The 11,795-nt window shown below is 43.0% G+C and overlaps 1 protein-coding gene across 2 annotated transcripts; it reads left to right on the top strand.

Moving 5' to 3' along the window:
* The first annotated feature begins 2,713 nt into the window (after positions 1 to 2,713).
* Positions 2,714 to 9,678, top strand: LOC110492758 (sterile alpha motif domain-containing protein 10-like). 2 transcript variants are annotated; one of them, XM_021567232.3, is made up of 5 exons: positions 2,714 to 3,479; positions 6,225 to 6,403; positions 8,440 to 8,608; positions 8,889 to 9,029; positions 9,141 to 9,678. In XM_021567232.3, exons 1-5 carry the CDS (start codon positions 3,467 to 3,469, stop codon positions 9,164 to 9,166), a joined length of 528 nt encoding a protein of 175 aa, XP_021422907.1. In that variant the 5' UTR covers positions 2,714 to 3,466; the 3' UTR covers positions 9,167 to 9,678. The 2 variants fall into 2 exon arrangements, with proteins under 2 accessions (XP_021422907.1, XP_090057777.1); XM_090201651.1 differs by having other exon boundaries at positions 3,033 to 3,479; positions 6,228 to 6,403.
* The last annotated feature ends 2,117 nt before the right edge of the window (positions 9,679 to 11,795 follow it).

Here is an 11,795-nt window from a genome sequence, read left to right as displayed (position 1 = left end):
CAAATGGACAAAACATATGCCTTATGCGCATGTACTTAAAAAATATATATATATGATGACAAAAGTATACTCATACAGTACTTACCCATGTGTAATTGACAAAAAACTCGAAAGAATTTCGAAAAAAGGTCCAGAAAGCACTTTTTTAAGGGTTTTTAAGTTTTTTTTAAAAAATGTCATTTTTCAAAATTTGGCTTTTGGATGTTGACTTGGGTGCCATTTGCAATATGAAATGCCCCGGTGGAACGCACACGCCCCCTATTGGAATTTTGAAGTGTTACAATTGGCAATTGCCATATGGCATTTGCAATATACTTTGCATGAATCAACGCCAAATTGGGTGGTATTGACCATCGTGTATATGGTTTGTCCAATGCCAATATACCGCCATTTGTTTTTGTCCAAATCAGGGGGGTATTCCCTTACTAACGCTAATGAGCTTGCGTTATCGCTCAGCATCAGTTATTTAAAGCAACAAGGCCTGGGGGGGGGGGGGGGGGGGGGGGGGTATATGGCCGATACACGCGGAGTGCTAGGACACAGCCCTTAGCCGTGGTATATTGGCCATATACCACAAACCCCTGAGATGCCTTATTGCTGTTATAAACTGATTATCAACCTAATTAGAGCAGAAAAAATAAATGTTTTGTCATACCTGTGGTGAATGGTCTATTATAAACTGTGTGGTTCGAGCCATGAATGCTGATTGGTTGAAAGCCATGGTATATCAAACCGTATACCATGGGTATGACAAAACATTTGTATTTTTACTGCTCTAATTACGTTGGTAACCAGTTTATAGCAATAAGGCATCTCAGGGGTTTGTGATATATGGCCAATATACGACGGTTAAGGGCTGTTCTTACTCCGCAACGCGGAGTGCTAGGACACAGCCCTTAGCCATGGTATATTGGCCATATATCACAAACCCCCGCCAATATTCCACGGCTAAGGGCTGTGTCCTAGCACTCCGCGTTGCATCTAACATAGGAACAGCCCTTAACCAGCCCTTAACCGTCGTATATAGGCCATATACCACACCCCCTCGAGACATATTGCTTAAATATCCCACGTCTGTCAGCCAATCAGCATTCAGGGCTCGACCCACCCAGTTTATATTTAACAGTATATTTTGTGAATGGGCAAGTTAAGGATGTTATAAGTCATGATATTAGGAAAAGTGTTTATTTCCAGCGAGTGTATTTCATGGGTTTCATTTCTGTAGCTACGGTACTTATTTATTTGACCTTTTATTTAACTAGGCAAGTCAGTTAAGAACACATTCTTATTTTCAATGACAGCCTAAGAACAGTGGGGTTAACTACCATGTTCAGGGGCAGAACGACAGATTTTTACCTTGTCAGCTCTGGGATTCAATCTTGCAACCTTTCGGTTACAAATCCAATGCTCTAACCACAAGGCTACCTGCCGCCCCATATAGTGTAGCTCGGCTGGCTAGCCACGTTGCTAGCTAGCTCAGACTGAAGAGATTTGTTTTTCTGACTAAATCACATACGGTATCTTCTGACAGTGCCCCGCTGTGGACTGACGCTGAACGTTACTACAGCTTGAAATAAACGAGGCCAAGTCAGGAAGTGCCGTCGCCCTTTAAAACAAACTGGTGACATGTAACTCTACCTTGCAGATGAGCCCAGGAGGAAGACAGATGAGAACAGCAGGCCAGTGGAAGACTTAGAACAGCAGGCCAGTGGAACACTTAGAACAGCAGACCAGTGGAACACTTAGAACAGCAGCAGCCAGAGGCAACTGGTAGGGAAGAAGATGATTTAGGTGGCCCAGACACCGGCCCAAAACAAGTTAAGCTACCCTAGTATCCCCTTGACCATTTTTGGATTGAAAAACTAAAGAGACACACCAGACAGAGACAGCAACAGAAGAGTAGATGATGGAGAGACACCAGACAAGACACAGAGACAGCAACAGAAGATAAGGATATGATGTCTGGTATCACACCAGACAAGACATAGACCAGAACAGAAGAATACGTGATGGAGAGAGATGCCAGAATAACAAAATGGGCCATGACAGAAGAGGATAGACAAAGGAAACATTAACAAACAAACATGAGACAGCAACAGACAAGACGCAGACAGCAACAGACAAGTGACAAAAGGGATGCAGAGAGAACCGTGGTGGGTTGAGCACACATTAGACTGTATCACTTCAAGCTGCTCTATAGATTCTAATTAGTTTTATTTATTTGCACAAATTATAACACGCGAGATACAGACAGTGAACAAGTACAAAATGGTTTACAAAGAATTTGCGGGTGAGGTGAAAAGGTCTGTAATTACAATGAAAACCATTTTTACAACCAGGACAGGATGAGAGAGGAGGGTAGACAAAAGAGACCTCAACATAGAAAATGGAAGTGAAAAGTTATGGAGGCTTTTGGCAATACACTGTGGGTGTATGCGTTTCAGAGTAGATAGTGTTCTATGGTAGAGAGAACCACAGTAGCTAGTGTAATTGAGTACTGGCAGTGTCTGCTGTGCCAGGAGGGAAGGTGCAAGTTACCTGAAAAATATCTTTCAATGTTCTCAAAATGCACCAAATTCATGCATTTAGCTGTTTAAATTATTATTTATTTTTTTGCAGGGGGAGGATTCCCCAGGGCCCCCCTACTGGCTTTGGGCTATGCCCCGGATGTTTTTAAATCCTAGAAATGCCCCTGGGTCTCTCTCTGGGCTTTATAGCTCTGAGGCTCCACCACAGAACATGCCATCTTGGGAGCCCACAAGCTCTGGCTCCATTGGGCAGGGGGATTCCTTATGCTGAATGTTCTCTATTTTATTTATTGGGCTGGCTTTTCATCAGCCCGTTTTCAGTAGCTCTCCACTGGCTGCGCTAATTACAGGGCTCCTGGCAGCACTTTGAGTCAGCTCGTTCTGGCTCTTGAGAAAAAGCAGTGCGCCTGATTCTCACGAGTAGATAAACCACACGCATATAGTTCCGCACTGACAGAACCAGTCAGCCAACTTCATTGGGACATTCCGCATCGAAAGGGACATAACGTCACCCGGGACAGGACACTATGAGCAGCACCATCTGATTAGAGGTTGCTAAAGAGCGCATCCCTATTATGGATTTTTTTTTAAAACTTTTTTTTAAACTTAGGCTACAGTCATGCTTCGTGTCAGTTTAGGCAGTTGGTAGCCTGTTCCATGTGGTTATTTCTCACCTCACCACTGCATATAACCGGGCAATTTACGAGATTGTTGTTCACCGGCAGTGGCACCTGAGGAGCTAACTTGCGCTTCTGCAGTCCTGTTCAAGTAGGCTATAATTGGTTGTCCGTGCTGTCAAGTTTGGCGGAAAGGACTATGCTGTAGCAGAACAGAGAGGTGAGGAGAACGCAAACGGGGATTACCGGTCGGTCAGCGGTTACCGGAGAGGATGGGATACTTTTACTAGTGCATTCACTGGGAAGGGAAGGAGACACGCCATGGCTGTGGACGGTAATAGAGATCTAATAGTTTTGCATGCGGACATCTCAAATATCATCTCCCATCTTCTCCTCTAACAGCCTTTTTTGTTGTTGTCGGTAACTAGGCCTATTAACTACAGGCTATTCGATGTGCAGGCTAAGCTAAACAAGTGTACATACGTTTTGCTGAATTTGCCTGACCGGTTTTCCATCTTATTTACTTAGGCTTCAGCATTCAGTTGGGATTTTGTAGCCGAATAAGACACCACTGTTCAGACCTTGTGGTGCTGAAATGGACAGCGACTTAAGGGTGACAGTGGCAACTGACCACAGTCCATTTCTTTCAAGTAGTAGCCTATTTTGATCACTTATGGCCGTCTTTAAGTGAAATTGAATTACATTGGGTACATTTTCTAAGTAGCATAATTTCTTATTTGTGGAAAAACATGACATGGCCAAAAGTATGTGGACACCTGCTCATTGAACATCTCATTCCAAAATCATGTCCACTAGATGTTGGAACATTGCTTTGGGGACATTCTTCCATTAGAGCATTAGTGAGGTTGGCCACGCAGTCTGTGTTCCAATTCATCCCAAATGTGTTCGATGGGGTTGAGGTCAGGGCTCTGTGCAGGACAGTCAAGCTGTTCCACACCGATCTCAAAAAAACATTTCTGTATGAACCTCACTTTGTGCATGGGGGCATTGTCATGCTGAACCAGGAAAGGGCCTTCCCCAAACTGTTGCCACAATGTTGGAAGAACACAATCGTCTAGAATGTAATTATATGCTGTACTGTTAAGATCTCCCTTAATTCGAACTAAGGAACTAGCCCGAACCATGAAAAATAGCTACAGACCATTATTCCTCCTCCACCAAACTTTACAGTTGGCATTATGCACTGGGGCAGGTAGCATTCTCCTGGTGTCTGCCAAAACCCAGATTCGTCCGTCGGACTGCTAGATGGTGAAGAATGATTCATCACTCCAGAGAACGCATTTCCACTGCTCCAGAGTCCAATGGCTGCAAGGTTTACACCACTCCAGCCAATGCTTGGCATTGCATATGGTGATCTTAGGCTTTTGTGCGGCAGCTCGGTCATTGAAACCCATTTCATGAAGTTCCCGATGAACAGTTATTGTGCTGATGTTGCTTCCAACGGCAGTTTGGAACTCTGTAATGAGTGTTGAAACCAAGGACAGATGATTTTGTGAGCTTGTGTTCTGTGAGCTTGTGTTCTGTGAGCTTGTGTTCTGTGAGCTTGTGTTCTGTGAGCTTGTATGGTTTACCACTTCGCGGTCGGAGTCATTGTTGTTCCTAGACGTTTCCACTTCACATTAACTGCCTTTACAGTTGACCAGGGCAGATCTAGCAGGGCAGACATTTGAACTGACTTGTTGGAAAGGTGGCATCCTATAACGGTACCATGTTTAAAGTCACTGAGCTCCCCAGTAAGGCCATGCTACTGCCAATGTTTGTCTATGGAGATTGCATGGCTGTGTGCTCGATTTTATTCACCTGTCAGCAACTGGTGTGGATGAAATCACTGAACCCACTAATTTGAAGGGGTGTCCACATACCTTTGTATATATAGTGTATGTGTAGGCCTATTATTAAAGTGACTAAGTGTCTTATGAAGACACACACATGCTCCATGCTGAAGAGGTTTGATATAAAAGGGTTGTGTTCATTATGGCAATGTTCTTCACCAGTGACATTGGAATGGCTTGGGTTGAAAACAAGAGCTGCCTTTGCAGAGCCCGGCTCTGTTGGGGGTCTGTGATAAGGGGGATGCTGAATGATGCAGAGGAGGGGTACAAGCAAGAGAGCCAAAAACTCACCCTTTCATCTCCTCTGTCTCTTATTCTGTCCTCATTTCAATTAAACCTTCTGTGTCATTTAGAGAGGAGACATTTTAATGAGCATCACGCACATGCACTCACACATGCGCACACTCTGACACACACTCTGCTCAAAACATTGCCTCCAACACAGCCAGAAAATCAACCCAATCTGGCACAGAATCAGTAATGACCTGTGGCTGGTTGCCAGGTTCGGTTTCAGTAATGGTGTGTTTACTCTAGCTAGCACCTTTTCCCTTCATTATGGTACTGAACAGACACCTGCTGCCTGCAGAGTGGGATAGGGTGTGTGTCTGCCAGTAACTTAGCATAATGATGAGCAAATGGCACATCTGTCGTATATACATCCTATATGATTTATATGCAGTAGTCCATATGACGTTCCCATAATTCCCTGGGAGCTATCTGGGTGAAAGTTGAAATCCCTTTGAACAACAGCTTGTAACGACTCAGTTTACTGGCTCCGCTATTATAACACGTGCCTGGGCTGCCTGGAAAAACACCTAGTAATGATGTTTGAGATCATCTCTCAATGAGTAGGCACACATTTTAGTCCTTTGGTACACGCAGGGTTGGGTAGGTTACTTTCTAAATGTAATCTGTTACTAGTTACCTGTCCAAAATTGTAATCATTAACGTAACTTTTGGATTACCCAAACTCAGTAATGTAATCTGGTTACTTTTGGATTACTTACTCTTAAAAGGCATACGATTTTTGCTGGTAACGTAACTGATTTAGTTTTTTTTCTTCTTCATGTAATCAGTTACTCCCAACCCAAGGATATTTTTCCAGATCTCACATGCCTTTTTAGGGCAAATTACAGACTTTGAGGGTGTTTCAAGTAAGAACCACGAGCTTGTGTATTGGCTACTAGCACTGTTCACTCATTTCTCTCTCGCTTCTTATCTTCTAGCAGCCTCCAGTTTCAGTTTCTGCCGGCCTGCTGTGGAGTATAGGGCACTGCCTGAGGACTTCAAGCACCTGAGTCGACAGACGGGAGGGAACCTCACCTGGCATGACGGGCGTGGTCAGAAAACAGCAGGGGGCCGGACAGTGAAGCTGCTCCAACAGCCTGGGACAGAGAGCTATCAGGTAGAGTACCTCAACTACTCTGGATCTCTGTGATTTTCTGCATATCATATCATGATCACAGATCAGATGCAAAATCAAATTGTATTGTTTGCATACACATATTTAGCAGATGCTATTGGGGGTGTAGGGAAATCCATGTTACCCCATTTCTGTATTGCTTTTCAGCCATGATGATAATGGATGTGAATTTGTGCTTTATCTGCTTCTCGTCATCCACCCCATCTCTCATCATTGTAGGCCTATTCTAGATGCACATGCAAATAAGAAAAGGAAAGAGCTTCCTAGGTTTTCATTCATCTCAGATCAGTCTAAGAAAGCCTTTGTTTTCCATTATTAATTGATGTGTACAGTATGTAAGCTTCTCTCTGGCCTTCTGTCGTATGCCAACATAAAGGCTTCTCTCTTCACAAAGAAAAAATATTTTAAAAATAATCTGACAAATGCAATGCGCTATCTGGTGACCATCCATGGTTCCAACATGAGCAGCACTTTGTTTGTGGAGAATGGAAGATGCTGTTAACCCAGAGGGCTATGAGGCACTCAGCCGGTCCAGCATTTTAGAATGGATTTAAATAGAACTGCTGGCCTTCCTATGTGCAGAAGCACCAGCACTTGTCTGTGGACTAAGAGCTTAAAGGGGCATTATAAACTGGGTGGTTCCAGCCCTGAATTCTGATTGGCTGACAGCCGTGGTATATGAGACCGTATACCATGGGTATGACAAAACATTTACTTTTACTGCTCTAATTACTTTACTAACCAGTTTATAATAGCAATACGGCACCTCAGGTGTTTGTGGTAAATGGCCAATATACCACGGCTAATGGCTGTATCCAGGCACTCCGCGATGCGTTGTGCCTAAGAACAGTCCTTAGCCGTGGTATATTGGCCATATACCACACCCCCTTATTGTTTAAATATACTGTATGAAATATAATGGCTGTAGTGAACCTTACAGTATGTGCTTTTACGGATATGTTTTCTAACAAAGCATGTCTAGCTATTTCAATTAATGGTATCTGATATATTATGGTATCTCCTTCATGTGGTATTACAGCACAGTGCACCTATTTGTGTTCTAAATTTACTTTTAAATCCTGCTATTGTAATTTTGACATGCCTGGTTGTTGACCAATTAATGAAAAATGTCTCACCTATACATTAGGGTTTCCGAGTACCTTACAAATTTGGGTTGATGACAGAGGTACATAGTTTTTTTGCAACCGTTTTTTCAATCCCCTTGCATGTATGCATGCATAGGCTTCACTCTTTGTGTCTTTCACGATCACTGCAATATGTTACAGAATTTTGTATCATGAATGTCTGTGCTAAAAAATGCAGGGAGGGTAAGGGGGGGGGGGGCTAGCACTAGCATGTTGCGTTCCAACCTTTTGAACTTTACGCGGGGCTGCTCTACTCTGGAGAAGAAGATCAGAGCAGAGGGAACACTGCATTCATAGATTATTTTTTTTAAAGTGAATGAATGATCAAAGGCTTCATTTGATTAGTCACCCACATCCTGCTCAGATTCCAAAGGAATGAATTTGGTCTTTGGATACGACTGACCCACATGCACCCTGGTCTGATGCTTATTCCTCACAAAACTATGCTCCCTGATCTTCGGGCTTCATATGTATGTATGCTTTGATCTGCAGGGGGACCTTTTTATATGATAGTCCTTGTTAGTAATGGGTTTAGTGTGTGTGCTTTTGTCAGAAGTGCAGTGGTTGCAGAGAAAGTAGTATGTGACCATAAATAAAGGAAAGTCACTCACATCACTATATTCTTGGCAACTGCATTGACATGCATCATATCTGTGTGGCTAACATCATGAAAGTGGTCCCTGGTTAGGGTTAGGGTTACAGAATTAACATGTAAGGAAGGACCTCTGGGTGTCTGAACAGATTTCTTGATGGATGTGCTTACGTCTGACTGGAGTGGTCATCCCTTGGGGTACTCAAGGTTAAAACACTGTACGTACAAGCAGTAGCGGGCCATTACAGAAACGTTCTCTGTGTGCGTGCTCATGTTTCCAGCATCGTTCAGGTGACTCCTATGGAATCTACCACACCAGCCCCACCCAGCCCAGTCTGATCCGACCTGTGGTGTTGTGGACTCAGCAGGACGTCTGTCGATGGTTGAAGAAACACTGTCCTCACAACTACCTGACCTACGTAGAGGCCTTCTCTCATCACGCCATCACAGGTATCAACCAGGGAAAATGGCACTAGCACAAATCAGCATTTCCAGTCCTAAAATGAGTGGAATGCAGTTGACGTGAGTGGCTGGCCGAGTAGTGTCAGTTGAATCAATAGGGTTGCTGGGATTTACCCTTCATGCCATCACAGGTATCATCTACTGCACGAGCACAAAAAACATAATTCATAATAATATTAAAATGTGAGTAAAATAAACAATACAGTGGGTGTGGGTGAGTGAATTGCTAAGCTTTTAATGGCAGCCTCCTCTCTCTGCTCCCTGTCAGGCCGTGCTCTGTTGCGTCTGAATGGAGATAAGTTGGAGAGGATGGGCTTGGTGCAGGAGACGCTGAGGCAGGAGCTCCTACATCAGGTGCTTCAACTGCAGGTGCAAGAGGAGGAACGTAATTTGCAGCTCCTTAGCAGAGGTGAATACTGAGTTGGTTTTTTGTATCGTGATTATGTGTAAGATGACTGGTTAAGTTTGCATGCCATTCTAATAGTTACTGTTTTTTCCCCCTCATATTTTATTTTCCTAGGTGGCTCTTTTGGGAACCTGTCGTAACATGGATATTATTTTCCTAACTGGGCTGTTTACACTGAACACTGGAAAAATGTATTCAACAGTGTGCATGCAGGGAGACGGTCAGAATTCATATGAATCACATGGAAATCATGAACTTTAAAGAGGACACATGGGATGATCACATGCAGAATCAAACTTGGATGGGACAATCAATAGAGCACAGCCCCAAGTTTACAAAGTTGAGTATCTGTTTTCCATCAACCAAATCTGTCTGGACTGAAGACTATAATCATGATTATAGACTTTGTCAAGATTGGTTGTGTCTTGTAGCCATTTGTGTGCTATTCTATGTTTTACCCTAACAGTTGCAAGGTTGTGAATGATTCCTTTTTGTCTCACTGTTTCTTTAGAAGTATCCTATAGATTCAGTGTTTAATTGTGAATACACTCTAATCTGGATTTTCAAATGGGTTTATTTGAAAATATTTTTGTGAGATGCATTTTTGGGTAAAGGCTCATTATTTCTGACAAATAAAATGTATTTTACATTGGTTTACATGGTTTTTGTGTATCATCTGACTGGAGATAAACTACATTACCCACTATCCTCATCTAAGATAGTATTCCTACTGAATGCCAGTGGTGGTTCCTCAGAGGAGGAAGGGGGGGACCATCCATCATCAGTGAATTTCATAAATACAAATAGTGAAACATTAAAATTAACCCTTTTAGATAAAACTATACTAAATCTATTCACGTCACCAAATAATTAAAACACACTGTTTTGCAGTGTTCTACAGTAGCCTCAATAGCACTCTGTAGGGTAGCACCATGGTGTAGCCAGAGGACAGCTAGTTTCCATCCTCCTCCAGGAACATTGACTTCAATAAAAAAAACCTAGGAGGCTCATGGTTCTCACCCCCTTCCATAGACTTGCACAGTAACTATGACAACTTCCAGAGGATGTCCTCCAACCTATCAGAGCTCTTGCAGTATGAACTGACATGTTGTCCACCTAATCAAACGATCAGATAATAAATCTAGTACTGAAAGCTACAGCTAGCAAGCACTGCAGTGCATAAAATGTAAGCAGTTAACTCCAAGATAAAGACAAAAGATAAACAGTTTAGAACAAATACATGTCTTTAAAAATGAAGGAGAAGCAACAGAGCTATATTTCAGTGGGTTTTTTTCACTTTCACTTAGAGTATATTGTTTAGCCTACCCGAACACCTGGCTCAAAAAGAAAGGGATGCTATGTTGGATAGCCATAGCCAGCTAGTTAACTCTGGAACCCTTCCAAGTCAAGGCTTTTGGTTTTATTAATTTATTGCCACCGGGGACCGCCGGTGAAAATGCTTTCTGACTGTACACTGTACTTCATGATTGTAGCGGATTTACTGTTGGCTATGATGTTAGCTAATATGATCACTATGATGTAGGTTGTGTGTAGCGGTTAGTTGATATGATATAAAGGTTTGGCTTGTATAATTCCTTCTCGCATCTACATGCCCTCCTCCCCTCATCTTTCCCTTTGCTTGTGGACTTCAGTGCACAACACGTCAGCTGTCTGTGACCAGGTGAAAAAAAACTTTCCAACAAGCAATATTATCATGCTGTTGGTATGTGGCTGCTATCCAGACTGTATCACATCCAGCCGTGATTTGGAGTCCTATAGGGAATTGCTCAATTGGCCAAGCATCATCTGAGTTTGGCCGGGGAAGGCCGTCAATGTAAATAAGAATGTGTTCTTTAACTGACTTGCCTAGTTAAATAAAGGTTAAATAAAATATGGTGAACTGTGTTTGCATGTGATCCGGAGTGTATTCATTCCGCCGTTTCTGTTGAAAAAAACGTTTCGTAAACTGAAGCAAAAAGGAACTAAATGAGGATAAACATACCTGAATTTGTCCAATAGAAATGTTTGTTTGCAACTGTTGGACTAATGATAACCCATCAGCTAGATGCAAGCAAGAGTGTGCAAGGCGGTATTGAATGTGTGACTGTCTGTCACCTTGATTACTCAAAATGTTTTCTCGACCTGTGCACCTACATTGTAAACTTTAATTCAAAGGCTAGGTTGAGTCAACCTCCTGATGGCTATAGGGAAAATGTTAATATCATGTAGTAAACTAAACTTATTGATGTTACATCACTAAATCCAGAGAGCTGATGTTCTGAAAGAGCTGCAAAATCTGGACCCCTACAAATCAGCTGGGCTAGACAATCTGGACCCCTACAAATCAGCTGGGCTAGACAATCTGGACCCCTACAAATCAGCTGGGCTAGACAATCTGGACCCCTACAAATCAGCTGGGCTAGACAATCTGGACCCCTACAAATCAGCTGGGCTAGACAATCTGGACCCCTACAAATCAGCTGGGCTAGACAATCTGGACCCCTACAAATCAGCTGGGCTAGACAATCTGGACCCCTACAAATCAGCTGGGCTAGACAATCTGGACCCCTACAAATCAGCTGGGCTAGACAATCTGGACCCCTACAAATCAGCTGGGCTAGACAATCTGGACCCCTACAAATCAGCTGGGCTAGACAATCTGGACCCCTACAAATCAGCTGGGCTAGACAATCTGGACCCCTACAAATCAGCTGGGCTAGACAATCTGGACCCCTACAAATCAGCTGGGCTAGACAATCTGGACCCCTA

Source organism: Oncorhynchus mykiss, chromosome 16 (assembly GCF_057628025.1).
Source record: "Oncorhynchus mykiss isolate SJ-2025 chromosome 16, ASM5762802v1, whole genome shotgun sequence".
In the NCBI taxonomy this organism is placed as follows: domain Eukaryota; kingdom Metazoa; phylum Chordata; class Actinopteri; order Salmoniformes; family Salmonidae; genus Oncorhynchus; species Oncorhynchus mykiss.
This window is presented reverse-complemented; position numbering and strand designations above follow the sequence as displayed.

Excerpts from the sequence above, each read along its gene's own strand:
- LOC110492758 (XM_021567232.3), top strand. Across the intron at positions 6,404-8,439 it reads CTGGGACAGAGAGCTATCAG|CATCGTTCAGGTGACTCCTA; the intron begins GTAGAGTACCTC and ends TCATGTTTCCAG. Across the intron at positions 9,030-9,140 it reads TTTGCAGCTCCTTAGCAGAG|GTGGCTCTTTTGGGAACCTG; the intron begins GTGAATACTGAG and ends TTATTTTCCTAG.